At 43.8% G+C, this 17358-nt stretch overlaps 1 protein-coding gene across 1 annotated transcript in view; it reads right to left on the minus strand.

Moving 5' to 3' along the window:
• IMPACT (impact RWD domain protein) overlaps nt 1-17358 on the minus strand; it is a 1366254-nt gene that overhangs the window by 1191036 nt on the left and 157860 nt on the right. The window contains exon 4 of the mRNA XM_044065351.1: nt 16008-16070. Within this exon, the coding sequence (XP_043921286.1) occupies nt 16008-16070 (63 nt within the window). The remainder of the gene's footprint in view (nt 1-16007; nt 16071-17358) is intronic.

Genomic DNA, 17358 nt, shown 5'->3' on the forward strand with positions numbered 1-17358 from the left:
CAAATGATCCCTGGACGCCCTGGCCATTTTGATGTGGTAGTATGTCCTTCAGATCTATTGAGCACATCCAGTCGCCCTTCTTTAAGAATGGAAGGATCGATTGAAGCGTGACCATCCGAACTTTTCCTTCTTGACAAAGGTGTTTAGATGACTTAGGTCCAGAATTGGCCTCCAGTCCCCTGTTTTCTTTGGAACTAAAAAGAACCTTGAGTAAGTTCCGAATCCTATTTGGTCCGCTGGGACTGGTTGGATGACTCTTTTTTCTAGCAGCTTTGAAATTTCTGCAGCTGCTGGCTCTCGCAGATGGGGTGGTACATCTGGAAGTTTTCTTTTTGGAATGGGGGTGGATAGAAATGGGATTTTGTAACCTCTGGTAACAACGCTTTTTACCCAATTGTCTGAAGAAAGGTTTTGCCAGGCCTGAGGGTATAAAGCTAAGTGACCCCCGACTGCCTCCAGAGCAGGACCGTGCGGCCTCCTCTCAGGAGTGCTGAAAAGGTTTGCCAGGGAGGTTATCCCTGTCACCTTGGTTTTGCGGACCCCCCTGCCCCCAGGGCAGCGTCTTCCACCCCTGCCCCCTCTGCCTCTAGAAGGGCATCACCCTGTGTGTTTGGGAAAGATCCTTGGGGTTTTAAACCACATTTTCCCACCACGCTTGCCCTTTGGGGTACGGTCTGGAAGGGTGGAAAACGGACTCCGACAGCAGACAGAGTCTTTCCCTCCTGTTCACACTGGGTAAGGGTCTCCTTTACTTTAGGGCCAAAAGTGTGGCTCCGCCAAATGGGGCGTTAGTAAAGGAAGACTTGAAGGCTTCCGAATGAACATAAGCGCATCCAGGATTGCCTACGAAGAGCAATCGCTGAAGCCGCTGCCCTACTCGATCCTTCGGCTGCATAGGATATCAGCCTCATGGATGAGTTCACAATGGACGAAGGGTGTTGAGATGCGCTGTAACTTTCTCTGAGACAGTGGCATCTGTAGCACCCTGGAGGGTATCTCCCAACTCTTTGACTAGATCCTCTGTAAACGTGTAAAATGAGTTAAATAGTTCAGGAACGCATGGAAAAAGCCGCTGAACTGAAAATGCGCTTCCCGTGATCTGTCCATGGTCCTAGAATCTTTGTTAGGCGGATGGACAGATGAGGAAGACTCGACATCTCCTTTTCGTGGCGCTGCCACCACCATGGCGCCTACTGGAACTCCTTTGGTGAGGTAAGCTTTGTCCTGTGGTGCCGTGATGTACTTATTCGGTTTCCTAGGGACTGGTTCCACTGTCAGGAGCTCCCACCCTTGAGCAATTAATTCCATTAACTCATCAAAGGGCGGAGTGACCCAGGAGGAGGAAGGACGGCACCAAATGCCTTCAGCAAAACTGACTCATCTTCAGAAGGGGGGAGGGCTTGCCAGTCACCTCTCTGTTTTAGGATCTCCAAGATGTCAGAAAAAGAGACATCCTCTGTAGGTGACTTAGGGACCCTTCTGACTCATCTAAATCAGTATCAGATGTCAAGGATTCTTGTGGAGAATCCAAGTGTCTCCTCTTACACAGTCTTTTCCTAGGAACTTCTTCGTGGGGAGCATCCAAGAAGCCTCCGAGGAAGAGGGGCACCTCCAGGGTGGCTGAGACACTGGTGCCCGACGCTTGACGTGGCCGTGGGTGCAGAGGAGGATAACGGTCCTTTGTGGGGAGGAGAAGCTGTACCTGCTGATGTGGTTGTCTGGGTAGACAACACCTTCCTCATGAGGTCGAAGGCCCCGGTCCCGAGTCGAGGTATCCCCGGTTCAAGAAATGGGAAGAATCCTCAAACAGGAGCCGAAGGCACCGACCCGAGGACGGAACTGAATCGATCCGTGCGAGGCCCCAGAGGAGCCGGAATCAAACATCGGTCCGACTCGTCCCGGAACCAAGGACGGATCTTCGCCCCGAGACTCGTACCGGATCGGATGGAGTCGAGGTAAACGGTGCCGACCGAGAAAAGGACGGTTCTGGCACCGAGGGCTCCACAATCATCAGTTCAGCTTCCGGCCCAAGACTGGACAGGTCTCGGAGGAGGAACAGATGGAGATAGTGGCAGGCCTTCAAGTCTCGACATCAACTGAGAGGAGACCGAGATAAGCTTGGACAGGGCCGTATGCTCCATCAGTTTCTGCACCACACGGTCCACGCCGGTGTCGGAAAGGGGCCTAGAAGAACGAAGTCGAAGGGATCGAAGACGGAGCTGACCTCAATAGAGTCGGTGGAGGGAGCTCCGCCACCGGTTCCAAGACTCGAGGCTCGAAACTGCCAACAGTTGAACACTCGGCCCCAAGTCTGTGGAACCGGTGATCTAACTAGACCAAGAGCTCGGAGCCGATGACTTTGGCTCCGACACCTTCGACCTCTTCAAGACTTGGATGCCTGGTCTGAAGCATCCAGAGCCTCCTGGAAAGAGGGTTTCAACAATCCTCTATCCATCAGTTTCCTGCCTATCTGTCATGACCCTCCCACTAAAAGAGTGACAAATAGAGCAGTCCTCTTGTAAGTGGAGAGGGCCAAGACAGTAGACACAGGAACTGTGGTTGTCTGTGACCGACATCTTTTGGCCACACTGACAACGTTTGAAGCCAGATTTTATTTTCTCAGACATACTGACAAATGAAAGACAGTCCAGTCCAGTAAAAGTCAAATCCAGTAACAGTGTCAAATCCGGTAATAGAAAGTCCGTTTGATAATAGCTTAAAAAGCAAGACTACAACAAGTTTCTAGTCAAAAGTGTCAAATCCGGTGATAACTGCTTAAAAAGCAAGACTATAACAAGTTTCTAGTCACAAGTGTCCAAGTAGGGTGGTAGGCCCTAAAAACTCTATACCAAGTTAACTAAGTTAAACTTATTCTAAGGTACCGAGAATTCCTAATCCACTCACACACCTAACTCTTATACTTTAAGTAACTAGATTGAAAGAAATTATTGAAATTTAAACAGAATAGATAAAAATCTCATCTGTAAAGCCTCGAGCTAGTCTCCAGCGATGCGTATGCAGCAGTGGCAAACTAGATCTGAGGTAAAGGCAGAGGGGGATTGTGGGTATTGGATATCCTCGAGCTTCTTCGCGATGCAGAGCTTGCAGTCGGCCGGCACGGAGCCGAGGATCGGCTCCGAACCCATGTGTAAGAACAAAGGCGAGATTGAACACTCTCACATCTATGGTTGTCAGTTACTGACATTTTTTGCCCACATTGGCAACGCATTAACCCTGATTTGGTCTTTTCAGACATGTCAAGTAAGTAGAAGATAGTCAAATCCAGAAAAAAGTCAAGTCCGGTAAAAATTTGTCAATCCAGTAGAAAAGTCAAATCCGGTTGTCAAATCCAATAAGGGGTGGTAGGCCCCGAAGAGAACTCTGCTAAGTTTTATAACTTTAACGGAACCGAGATTCCCTTATACCTCCACACTCACACAAATTATTATTAAACAGGTTATAACACTAAAGTACCAGAGAAAAAACAAGAATAAAATTCTAAATCTTATCTGAGGTGCTCGAGCTCGACCCAGTGATGCGAACGCTGCAGCGGCAAACTAGATCTGAGGTAAAGGCAGAGGGGGATTGTGGGTATTAGGTGATCTCGAGCTTCTTCTCGATGCAGAGCTTGCAGGCGGCCGACACGGAGCCGAGGATCGGCTCCGAACCCATGTGTAAGAACAAAGGCGAGATTGAACACTCTCACATCATGCTATTATCGTTACAAAGCACAAACATATATAACAAGATAACTAGAATTCTCCCAAGCCATCACATTTGCCAGAAGATGAGCTAATGAGGATGAGAATGATTGAGAAGAAGCTGGACTGTGATTGTACACATATATTACTATGGTAAACACATATTCAAACGACAGAACAGAATCCTAATCTCATTGTCTTGGGAGGACACCAGGCCTGATGGAAAGCTAAGACCTAGAGATCATATCCAGCTCACAGCGTCTTGCAAAACTATTTAGGGGAAAGTCTTTTAACAGTTGCATAAACATCATCTGAAGGATGCATTCTTGAAAAATAGTCATGGCTCTTACTGAACGTATCACTGGCATAAGAGGCAACATTTTGTTATATTTTTTAATAAGAAAATCTAATGCAGTCCAAAAAGCTACCCAAGCAGAGTGAGGCAAAGGAGACAAATAACTAAGAATGTTTACTGATGGATTTTGTTTTGTCCAATTAAAGTCTCAGCTTTCTATGCACTGCCACTGAAGTGATACTCAGCTCTTATGGAACAGCACAGAAAGAATATATGCAAATTTACATATCAATTAAAAGTTGATTCTGTTGTTGCCTTTGGCGTAAATCAGTCTATCCTTTTCAAAGACCAAGAATGGAAACTGTATGCACAAGACCTGCAATTCTAAAATTCTCTTTGTAAAAGTTATGGCCACAATAATAAGTCTTCTATGAGGGATATTTTAAACGAGCTACAGAAACAGACTCAGAAGGCAGTAAAGCCAGCTCTTCCTGTATAAAGTGTAAATCCCAAGAGGAAACTTGTTCCTCGAAATAAGGTCTTATTTATAATGTACCCCTTACAAAAGGCTATGCAAACATTTAAAGAGAGAGGAATTTTGTAAGCCTTGTTGAAAGTTGGAAATAAAAGCAAAGTAAACTTTAATAAACTAGTAACCAAGGACTATCTCAAAAATTTGTAAAAGGTAATTTAAAAGAAAAGAATGTGTCCATTTGCTTTCACACATCTTTCTAATATAGGATCTGGAAGGATTTTTTCTTGGGGGGGGGGGGGCTATGCACGGTCATTAATCACTGAAGGTTAATATGAGAACTGTGATATGGATGAGCCAAGCAGGTCTCTGAAGGGCCTCAGATGTAAAACCTTCTTCAGCAGCAGAGTTCAAATCAGGCACAACCACACTTGTCAAGGTTAAAACAGGATTGACAATGACTTTGGTCTTATTAGGCTTTCTTTCTGAATACATACTGGGATAGAGGAAAAACATAAACTAATCCTGGAGACCATTCCATGAAGGAATAGAAGTTGCTGCATTTGGTATTAGTACAGGATTCAAAGAGGTCATAGCAAGGCTTCTTCCAGCAACGGAATAGTCTCATTACTGATACATTCAATAATCATATGTTATTGTGTCGTTCGGCTTTAGGGGTCGCCACAGCGGAACTCCGGTCCGCTAATGATTGGCAGTTGATTTTTTTACATGCCGAGTTGCCAGCGCTGACGCACAACCTTCAACGAAGGTACGCCCATTCAAGCATGTCTCCACGCAGAAGACGCTCTAGATGAGAATCGAACCGGACAGCGTCTTACTGTGAAGCGACAACGCTACCGCAGCACCACCATATATGGGACATTATTAAGTGGCAAATGAGCCTGTCCACTATCAATGTTGCTTCTGTAGAAATATGCGTGGCTATCAGAAAGTGATTCACAATGACATATCCAAGTTCCTTACCCTCATGGCTTCTTGACGCAGAGTGACAGGAATGATTTCCACCTTACTTGTTTGTATACCATACCCCATGTGTGTTGTCAGCTTGAATGGCAACTGTACCATGTAGAAGGATTAATGAAAGGTCTGCAACATGACAAGACCACCTTTACTCAAGACCGTGATGTGCAGACATGCCTCTGAATGTGATAACACATCTTGGTTTGTCTGCCCTTGATAATGCCCTCCCACCCTACAGCAGAGCAATCCAAGTTGATGAACACTGCAGCAGACATGTGGAGATGAAAAGAACTGTCCTGAAGTAAGGCCGATAGTGTGCAACCACCACTGCAAGTGCAATCTGAACACTTTAAAATACTGGCTTGATCAGACTAGTGATCTCTGCACTGCAACCACTGCACTTTCAGGGTCTACTGCAAAACATGCTTGTGGAACCTTGTTTCAGGTAGGTAAATTGTTGCTGCCATCAAGCTTAATGTTTTGAAGCAATAATTAGAATAATGTATGTATCCTCCCTGATGTGGTGGGATCTGCTAGACAGCTCTTTTTTGAAAAAGATTTGATACTACTTATTACTGCAAACTTCTGATGTGATAGAACACTGGGCAATGGAAGGCAGTACAGCATGGATACAGTGTGGAAGGGATTAACATCGTCCCTGGATATTATAGCCTAAATCCATTTGTCCTGTGTGATGGCCAACTGCATATGTAAGTGGAAGGATGATCAAACCTCAGTTTCCTTCAGAACAGATTAGTTGTCCAAGTTCCTAAGGATTAAACTGTTGGCCTTCCATAAAATGGCTGTGATGCCCTGAGTTTGAGGAGTATTTTTCTCTTGGGGTGATGTCTCTACTGAAAGTTATCATGGCCATGCTGGTTCCTCCCAGGCCTTTGATTCTTTTTACTTCCACTGCTGAAACAAAGTCAGAAGTGACTGCCTGACTGCTAAGAAGATAACCATGGTTAGGGAAGCTATGAATCATCACCAAAGAATGGAAAAAAAACTGGCACCTTGTAACCACTAGTTTGCAGCAACAACAGAAATGCAGTTGTTGGCCAACCTGTGGCCATGGCAAGCCCAAGTAGCAGTATCCAGTACTGACAGCAACTGGCCTGTCTCTGATGTGGAGATATACATCTTGGAGGGCCAAGCAGCACATTCAGTCTCCTGACAAGCACAATAGGATCAACTGCACTGTGAAGTGAAAGACTCTTTTCAATGCAATAATTCAGGTAACTCATGTCAAGAATGTGCTTGTGATGTTTCATTTTCTTTGGTACCAATAAGAATCTAAAGCAAAACCCTAGCACTTTATGGTTAGATGGGACCTTTTTGATGGCAAACATCTGAAAAACATTTAGCACATCTTTTCCTGCCATGCATTTCTGATGTGATGGAAAGTGTGGAAGAGAAAAAGACTGCAGCTTGAGAAGGAATGGGAGCCTGTGGTCTCTGGAAATGGTTGCCCTTAACACACAAACACACACACACACACACACACACACACACACACACACACACACACACACACACACACACACACACACACGAACATATGACCCTGACTGCCTCCAGAGTGCAAGATCCAGACTGGTGGCTCTCAGAAGGAGGGCCAAAGTACCCATGGGTTACTTTGTTTATTACTGTAGTTGCCTCTGACATGATGGCTGTTTTAGAAACTACCATGTCTGTATCAGCCTCTCCCAGAACCCCAATACACTGCTGGCTACAATGGAACTGCAATTAATGCAGGCACTACTGTATTTACTGGGCCTGTAACCCATGCACCATATGGACACAGGTAGCTTATAAATGCCTGGTCCTCAATGTCTTATCTGGATACAAGACATTATTATTCTTTTTGGAAAAACTTGGCTAGGCTTAGAAAGGCCCCCGGGTCGTTAGCCTAGTAATAATCTATGTATCTATTTACAAGAAAAAGCGCTGAAATGTTTTGAATTTAACTGCAACAGTGGCAAGGGTCTTAATCTTGTTCTGCATTTTGAGCTCAGATTTAAATGTCATACTGAAAAGTAAGATCGCATCACAGGACGGCATTCATAAGATTCACCATGATATCATTGGCAAAAGTGATTAGCTATATCCAGGTGCAATGACATATGGTGAGTCCAGTATCCACTGATTTAGCCAAAAACATTTGCTACCTCTAACTCATATGGGTGCTAGTGTTGATAAAAGCAAATTCAGGGGAGGCCTACATCATCTGCATTGCAACAGATACTGGTTCCAACATCTAGACTTCCATCCTCAGCCCCAACCAATCATAACTGAGGCCAAACTTGGATTTGAACAACAGGACACATACAAAAACACCAGTGGCTTGACCCAGACCAAAGTGGTTAGCAACCATATGGCCTCATTTTCAGTGTCAATTTTTTTCAATATTGGGGACTGAAAGGCTGATCTTAGCGATGGTATGATTGGCCCAGAAGGGGCTCTGAGAGACTGGCCCCCAGCCCAAGGCCAAAGGACTCCAAAAGCCAAAAGTGCTTTCAGTGAAAATCCCAATGTTGATCACAGTGTTGATGCTGGAGGGGTTGAGGTCAAAGGCTGCAATCTTGACAAAGAAACTGCACTCGCTGCTGAAGACTCCATCAACACCAACACTAATAGCTGCAGGTCGGTCAATATTCTAATGGGATCTGAGCTTAAATGTGGCTCAGTGAGGAGAATGGTGGACAACAGACAGCAAAACCTTGTAAAGGAGGTGCTTTGGTCACTGTTCTGTAAATGGGAGAAAACCAGGGACCACATGTGCTGCATCTCCACAAGGGCTTGCCACATCTTGGTGTAATCAAATTAAACAGAAATGCCTCATTCTTATCTTAGAGACCTGGAAGATGAAGATCAAGGAGTTTCCCAAGTTCAGGTTCACAGGATGCAGAGGAAACACTCTCTGAATGGAAGAGGGAATTATCAGACATCACTACAGCTGAAGCTCTAGTTATACCAGCATGGGGAAAAGAAGGCTGCTGACTTGAGTTTCTTGGACAGAGGAACTGAAAAATAGTCCTTGACTACAACAAGGAGACTCTTATTAACTTCACTGCCCTTAGGGGTTACAGATACCTGGTTGAGACTGAGGGAGGAAAACCTAGGCACAGAGTAAGAAGCCAGAACTGGGTGGTGAAGGAGGCTTTAAGCTTCTCTACTTCTAGCCTATTTCCCTATCCTTTACTGTAGAAGGCTTAAAAACTAGTGCAAATCTCACATTGTTCATTGAAGTATTCTCATCTAAACATGTCACATATAATGCATCTCTAATCTGTGGAGGGAATTTTCTTCTACAACTATACTTTTTAAACTCCTTGGATTCCCTTTTATCCATAACAGTTCCCCAAAACTGCAATTAAAACAAATGCACTAAGCACAGCAACAACAAAAGATAACTGCACAGCAACTAACAAATCACTAAGGCCGAAGAACAGTTAGTCAACTTACACTGACAGAAAAGTTCCATAAAAATGGAATGACTTGACCTGTTAATTGTTGAAACAGTAGTTGGGGATGACAAACTGGCAAGGTTGTCAAAGAGATGAAAAAAAAAAAAACAAACATTTGGGGAAAAATAATATTCAAAGTGGTTACCGGAGGACATTTAAAACGCATGGAGAAGGATCCCAATATAGACTGCATTGCAGGTAAGGAAAAGGGCCAGGAAATGTTTTAGAAGCTGGGCCAAGTCCTGTCAGTTGTAGTCCTAAAGGAGATGAAGATGGAGCTCCCAAATACCAGGAAACAAAGACACCATTGACAATAAATCTCAAAAATCAAAATTGTTTATGTCAGTTCAGTAACATAAAAGAATAATGTAATGCCTAGTGTTATCTGACTGATAAGAACTTACCCATACAACAAGCTTGTGATAGGCCAGGTTCTTACTTATAAAGCTAGTTTTCAAAAGAGAAAGCAAAACTTATGCTGCTACAGAGATGACAGTCATCAAGGAGCAGTACTAGAAAGCACATACCAGCTTTATACAACTTGTGCTGCACAAGAAGGGCAGTCACAAGCAAAGTGCACCACTAAACACCACTGGCTTAAAAAACACCTTGCACTGCCACAAAACCTTTTTTTAAAAGAAGCTATCACATAGGGCAGCTTACATTCCCTGTGTATCACAAAGTATTATGATCGGGTCTCTGAGCACAGCCCTTTGTTGTGCTCTTGAAATGGATGACAGAGTTCATTGATTGAGGTTAACTGACTGACATTCATTTCTCAGACACACAGCCTGGTTGTGACTGAAGACTTGCTCATATAATCCAACATATTATGATCAAATAAACAAATCATATTAAATTGATCTACTTCGTAACCCCAACAGTTAACTTGCTCACTATCCAAATGCCCATCCACACTATCCCAACACTTGATTTACCATCAGTTAATGCACAAAAAACTGGCCATTTCTCAATTTCTTTTGTAAGGATGCTGTGTCCTCCACACTGAAGTGGGGGAGTTTTGCCTCCTACTGCTGATTACTAGATACACTAATTCTGAGACTGCACTAACGTGGAGTAAAAGGGAATACTATGCAAGTTAGTGCAAGCTTCACATTAGTATACTTAATAACTGGGGGGGTATGGGGCAAAAACCTCACACAGGAATTGCATGGAGTTGACATCCCTCATGCCAAAGTATGATGTGTCATTTCACATTATTAGTGATCTATGCTGACTGTAAATCAAGCAGCAAAGCAGTGTGGTTGGCAAGCTGGGCTGCAGCAGATTAGACATCAGGATATCAAAGTAGTTCACATTTGTATTCAATGAAATTAACCTAAATATGCATCACTCTAAACGGAATAAAATGCAAGACAGTCAAATGAGTTACATTATTTATTAAATTTGACTTTTGGCCCTCACCAGCTTTTGACCAAAAAAAATAAGAGTCCCCTCTTACTGACCAATCTATTCCACTCTCTTGCATAGCATCAGTACTCCAGCATCACTACTATTATGGGGTCTCATGTTTCCTGAGGGAAAAATGTTTCAGTAACCTTATATTACATCCAGACATAGGAGGCAAGAGTCAGGCACTGACAGGATGCCATCTGTGGCTAGCTCTGATTTTTGAATTATGCCTTAACCCTCTCCTGCTTGTCAATGAGTTTTATGCTCAGCTTCTACAAGGATATGAACTTCCAGAAACTCACCATACCATGTTAGAGAACAATGTTGTTCTTAACATATTCACACCTCAACACTCAGTCCTCTAAGGCAGAGTACAGACATGCAGTCAGAATGTGAGCTGCCCTCCTGCAACTCCTACACCCAGAAAGATGAGATCAGCATTAGCCAATCACTCCCAAATATCTCAGGCTGGCTCCTCTAGTAGCTAAGCCACTAATTAAACACAGGTCATCAAGACCACACTCACGACTTTAGCCTTCTGGGCAATAATGCCTGCTTTCTTAAGTTAAATTATTTCACTGAAACATCCTTAATTTAAGTAGTTCAAGTAACTAAGTTACTATGTAAAGTGGTTACATTCTATTCTGGTTGAATGGACTAATGTTAGCCTCAAGCAAGCATTCAGCAATGCTTTCTTACTTATACCAAGATGCCAGATATAAGACTATCGGGTTATTAGTGGTTCCATATTAGCACCTGAGCACCTGTTACTTAGTTAATCAGTAAAACTCAGTCAATGAAAACAGACACATTCAGTAATGGATGGCACTGAGGTAATAAGTGTTCAATGCACAATGATTTCCAAGAAGTTAAAACTTTTGTTTTGAGTACACACACCCAGAAAGACATTGTGAAGTTATAAGGTAGCATAATAGCACATTTGACATCACAGCTACATTATAATACAGCTGTTTTGTTATAATTATTTGACAATAACAAAGCTATTCTGTGGAATTTCTATAGTGCTCTGTGCCACCACTGTCAGTAATAATGTGGTACTCATATGTTAGCATGGAATGCCACAGTTAAGCTGCAAATGGAAACAATTGTACATCCCCTCCCCATCAGCACAGTTTAGCCATTCAGCTATTCTCCATGTTTACTGTCTCCATACAATGCCTGGATCCCCCAACTGCTCCTGAAAGGTTGTCTCAGATGTAATCTTATCACCTTGATCTCTCAGGGAATCAACCATAACGTGCACATTAGTAATATCTGGGGAATCATGGATCCCATAAGCACATCAAACATCCAAGCAAACGCTACCTCAAAACAAAACACGCACAACACATAGCCCACAAAGTCAGTGTGCCAAGCAGCCACAGCCTTTAAGGCTGAATAACACACCTGATACTCTTGTAATAGGTGACTCTATTGTCAGACACACTGACGTCCCGCTCACCAGGCTGAATAAAGAGAAGGTCACGGTGAGCTGCCTGTCGGGTGCTAGGATCTGCCACATAATGCAAGCACTCAGGTCACTCCAAAGCAAATACAAATATGACTCAGTCATTGTACATGCTGGTGTGAATGACCTGAGACGTACCTCCCTGGACTACATGAAAAGAGACATAGAGGAGCTCTCTGATCATGTAGCCCAGGCTGGTATGACCCTGACCTTGAGCAGCATCTTACCCTCACCTAGAATGATGCCACAGTACAAAGACAAAATGATCGATTTTAACAATTGGCTAAAATTTTGGTATCATTCAAAGGGGATCCAGTGTCTGTCAGCCTGGGATGACATGCTCGACAAGCCATGTTGCTTCGCTAGGGACGGCTTGCACCTGTCACCACTGGGCTTTCGGATATTGGCAAAGGCTCTTGCCACCCCCATAGTGCCTTTTTAGGCAAGGCTCAAAAGTCAAACCCACCCCTATAGACAGCACAAGGAACAAGAAACTAAGGGTAATGCTGCTTAACGCCAGAAGTCTTAACCTCAAGATGCACACTCGAAGCTCTCCTCAGTATGGAGAACATCGATATCTGTGCAGTGACAGAAACCTGGTTCAAGGCTCCAGAGAGCACCCCAGCACTACCAGGCTATACCTCATATCATGCTTTTCGGCCCCAAAACCCAGACTGAACCACAAAAGGAGGGGGAGTTTCCATATTTATCAAGGATATCCACACCTCCAGGTTAGTGGCATTGCACGAAGTATAGGAGACCATCCATGTGCAACTAACAGTGGGCAAGACTGCTTTTCAGTTTATAGCATCCTACAGATCACCCTCTCAAAGTCAGGAATCCCACTCGGCTTTCTTGAAAACATTGGAGAGCATGAAGATCTCTCCGAACACCATTATATTGGGTGACTTCAACTACCCAAACATTAACTGGGAGCACTACTCAAGCCCCAGCACCTTAGCCCAAAGGTTCCTGGAAATTATAAACTCAAATGCTATGGAACAACTAGTTACCACTCCCACAAGAGGGGACAACATATTAGACCTGATCATTACCAACATGGGGACTCTATGCTCCACACCAGAAGTATATCCCTCATTGGTAAGATCAGACCATAAATTAATTTCACTGGATGTCCACATCCCGACCCCACCCCCAGCCCAGAAAACCACAGTGAAAAACTTCTCAAAAGCGAACTTCTCACTTCTTCTCACTTCTCAAAACCGAAGTGGAATCCTTCAAGGCCCCAGGGCCAGTGGAAACTACGGCCCAAACTGCAAAATCCTGTATAAACGCATTATACGGACATCTCCAGGAATGCATGGATCATGCTATCCCAAACAAAACCAAGACCCAATCATCCAAAGGCAGGCGTCCAGTCTGGTGGACCCCTGCCATAAATAAACTGTACAACAGAAGGAGGAAGCTACTACATGATAGAGCAAAATCCCTAATAGGGAAGGCATCTCTGATCAGTACTAGCAAAAAATTATGATACCTCATTAAATCCTCCAAGGCCAGCTTTGAGAGAAAAATTGCACAGGACACCAAAGACAATCATAAGGCTTTTTTCAGTTATGTTAGGAACCTGGGATGCAACTCCCAGACTTGTTCTGAGTTGATTCTAAACGGCAAAAAATACACTGAACCCACAGACATCGCCAATATCCTGGCAGACAGGTTCAGTGCAAACTCCCCCCCCCCTCCCCCCCAAAAAGAGCAAGTATCGATCCTGGCAGAGGGCTGCCTCCCAAACATCTCTGATGCTCAGTTGAAGGCTGCCCTCTCCAAAGCAAAAAAACACTGCTTCCATGGGACCAGATGGCGTCCCAGGTTGCGTCCTACATGAACTCCAAGAGGAACTAATCCCTCAAATAAAACAGCTATACAATCTCAGCCTTACTACAGGATATGTGCCCACAGAATGGCATACAGCAACAGTGGTCCCACTCCACAAAGGTGGAGCCTCTACGGACCCTGGAAACTATCGCCACATAAGCCTGACTAGCTTAGTCTGCAAGGCTATGGAGAAAATCATCATGGAGCTCATAAACAAAGACATTGGGGACCTACAGACATTAGATCCTACCCAGTTCAGCTTTGTCAAGGGCAGATCCTGCCTTTTGAACCAGGTTGACTTCTTCGAAACAGTCACCAAAGCCATAGATGAAGGGAAGGTAGTCCACACAGCCTATCTGTACCTTGCAAAGGCATTTGACACAATACCCCACTCGGGAATCATAGATAAGCTATACAGCTTAAATATAAACCCCTATGTCACAAGATGGGTCGCAAACTGGCTCAAAGACAGAGCACACAGAGTGAGAGTTGCTGGAGCCATGTCAGACTCGAAACCGGTCACAAGTGGCGTCCCACAGGGTTCTGTCCTGGGACCACTCTTGTTCGGTATATACTTTTCTGAGGTACAGGCAAACGTGAGAGGACTATGGCTCACCAAGTTTGCAGACAACTGCAAACTGGGCGCCATAATCGACTCTTCAGCTGACACAAACATCCTTCAAAAAGGTCTCTCAGAGACAGACAACTGGTGCCAGCGCCATGGTTTAAAGCTAAATGCCAAAAAATGTATAGTCATACCCTTTGGCAAATATAATGTGCCCACAAATTACCACATAGGCGGAAACCCATTAAGTACAGAGAAAGTTATTAGGGACCTGGGGACCCAAGTTGATAGCAATCTCTCCTTTGAAAACCACATTGCCAAAGTGGTTAGAAAGACCTTCTACACAGCCCACCTCATCATGAAGGGTTTCACATCTAGATCAAGAGAGGTAATTGTGCCCCTTTATTCATCCCTCATCAGGCCCATCATAGAATACAATGCCCCTTTTGGGATGTACCTTACCCGATACCTGCAGCAATTAGAGAGACCCCAAAAGTATCTCACCAAGAGGATCAAGGGTCTCAAACAGATGCCATATGCTGATCGGTTAAAAAAACTCCAGCTCTACTCAGTTGCATACCACCTAACTCGAGGCAATCTATGCCTGACATACAAAGCTATGTCAAATCCAGAATTAATGGACATGCTCCATCTCAGTAAATCTAAATCCCTTAGAGCCACACGCTTGAGGGACCTGAACCTCAGCACAGAAATAAATAGAACTTGTTGGAGGGACAGGTTCATAACCCAGAGGCTCCCTTCGCTCTGGAATAGAATTCCAGTTCTTGTGAGGCAGAGCACCTCACTGAATCTCTTCAAGAAGAATCTTGATAGGTGGATGGGGGATCGTAGGTTTGTCCAATTTATATACAGGCCCAAAATAGTCATGTGGTTAGCAGCCCAAAACAATCACATGACCATAAGTATCACTGAATAAAACAAGTTTAAGAAAATACAAATAGTAATACTTTCATTCTATAGTAATAATTTAAAATTCAGCATGCTAATATAATTAACAGCCAAAGTTACACATAAAAATTACATCATGAGATAAAACAACATACATACTTATAGGTTTGTCCCAGGGATTACTCCCGTGTCACTATTAGACAGATGCACAGTAAACTAAACCTTAAAAAGGGCACAGTATACTCAAATCAAGGGGTGGCGTAAGCCATACAGAATTGGGCTAGGCTTATAATTGCCCCAGGGCAGATAGCCTAGTATGAACCCATGAACACAAGAGATATGGCACCGAGAGCCTTGGTTTGCACACTGGTTGGTCAACGGATCCTAGTCCTGCTACCCCTTTCGGTATGTAGACAGCATGTTGTTTAGGCTGAGTAGGCAATAAGAAGTGGACTGAGGATGTACCTACTCTGGACAATTAGAACAATCCACCACACAGTCTTCCAATATGGCCAGCCTGGCAATCACTCTGTTTTTGAGCTTCAGCAGGGCTCAGAGATATCTGGCCAGTGCTCCCCCACTCTATGACAGGCATGCCCATCCCACTTCCTTCCACTGTCAGGTACCAGAGCCATAACTGAACTTGGGTTGCTTGAGATGTAGCCATGGTTTTATCACTCTACACAACAAGAACCACCACCAGCAAAGAAAAAGAGCAAGCAATTTTATTTTAAACTTGGCACACTCTGTTATAAATATTATGCTGTACAGGAAACCTTATAACTCAAGATTGTTTCTGCCATTCTTAAATCAAAATTAAAAATTTAAAAGGAGTAAAATACTGTGATGTTTTTTTTTTCTACTGCAATCAATTATGCATACAAAACTTATACTCACACATAAATTTCTTCCAAGCTGTTACATAGTTCTAAACGATCCTTTCCTTTAAGCCAAGGAGCACTGCAAAAAATAAGTTAAAAAAACAGAAAAAAATGATACGTCTTAAAATAAACAATTTTCAAATTTATCAACCAAGATTCACTGCTATTTTTGACCCACGTGTCATTTCCTTAATTCTAAAAATGGCAAACTATATACAAAGACTATTACTTGTAAAACTCCAGCATGATCTTCTCTAAAGTTTAAGACAAGCATATAGGACAAACATGTAAATGTTTAGGACAAAATTTATGAAGGTTCTATAAATGGGATGCAGCTCATTCACTCCTATAACACGATCGGCACATGTCCTAGAATTGAGCCTGCAGCACCCATTCTCAAGAATCTTCTTCTTCTTCTTTCGGCTGCTCCCGTTAGGGGTCGCCACAGCAGATCAACTGTTTCCATTTCTTCCTGTCCTCTGCATCTTGCTCTGTCACACAAACCACCTGCATCTCTCCTCTCTCACCACATCCATAAACCTTATCTTAGGCCTTCCTCTTTTCCTGTTACCAGGCAGCTTCATCCTTAGCATCTTTTTCCCAATATACTCTGCATCCCTCCTCAGCACATGTCCAAACCAATGTAATCTTGCCTCTCTGGCTTTGTCTCCAAGCCTTCCAACCTGGGCTGACCCTCTAATATACTTATTCCTAATCCTGTCCATCCTAGTTACACCCAGTGCAAATCTTAACATCTTCAACTCTGCCACGTCAAGCTCTGACTCCTGCCTTTTTGTCAATGTCACTGTCTCCAATCCATATAGCATAGCTGGTCTCACTACCCTCTTGTAGACCTTCCCTTTCACTCTTACTGGTACTCGTCTGTCACAAATCACTCCTGACACTCTTCTCCACCCACTCCATCCTGCCTGTACTCTCTTCTTCACCTCTCTTCCACACTCACCATTACTCTGAACTGTTGATCCAAAGTACTTAAACTCATTCACCTTCGCCACCTCTACTCCCTGTATCCTCAACATTCCTCTATCCTCCCTCTCATTCACACACATATATTCTGTCTTAGTCCTGCTGACCTTCATTCCTCTCCTCTCCTCTCTAGAGCATATCTCCACCTCTCCAGGGTCTCCTCCACCTGTTCCCTACTCTCACTATAAATCACAATGTCATCTGCAAACATCATAGTCCACGGGGACTCCTGTCTGATCTCGTCTGTCAACCTGTCCATCACCATTGCAAGTAAGAAAGGGCTCAGAGCTGATCCTTGATGTAATCCCACCTCCACCTTAAATGCATCCGTCACTCCCACCGCAGACCTCACCGCTGTCACACTACCCTCGTACATATCC

Source organism: Protopterus annectens, chromosome 3.part0 (genome assembly GCF_019279795.1).
Source record: "Protopterus annectens isolate FY-2018-M chromosome 3.part0, PAN1.0, whole genome shotgun sequence".
Taxonomy (NCBI): Eukaryota; Metazoa; Chordata; order Ceratodontiformes; family Protopteridae; genus Protopterus; species Protopterus annectens.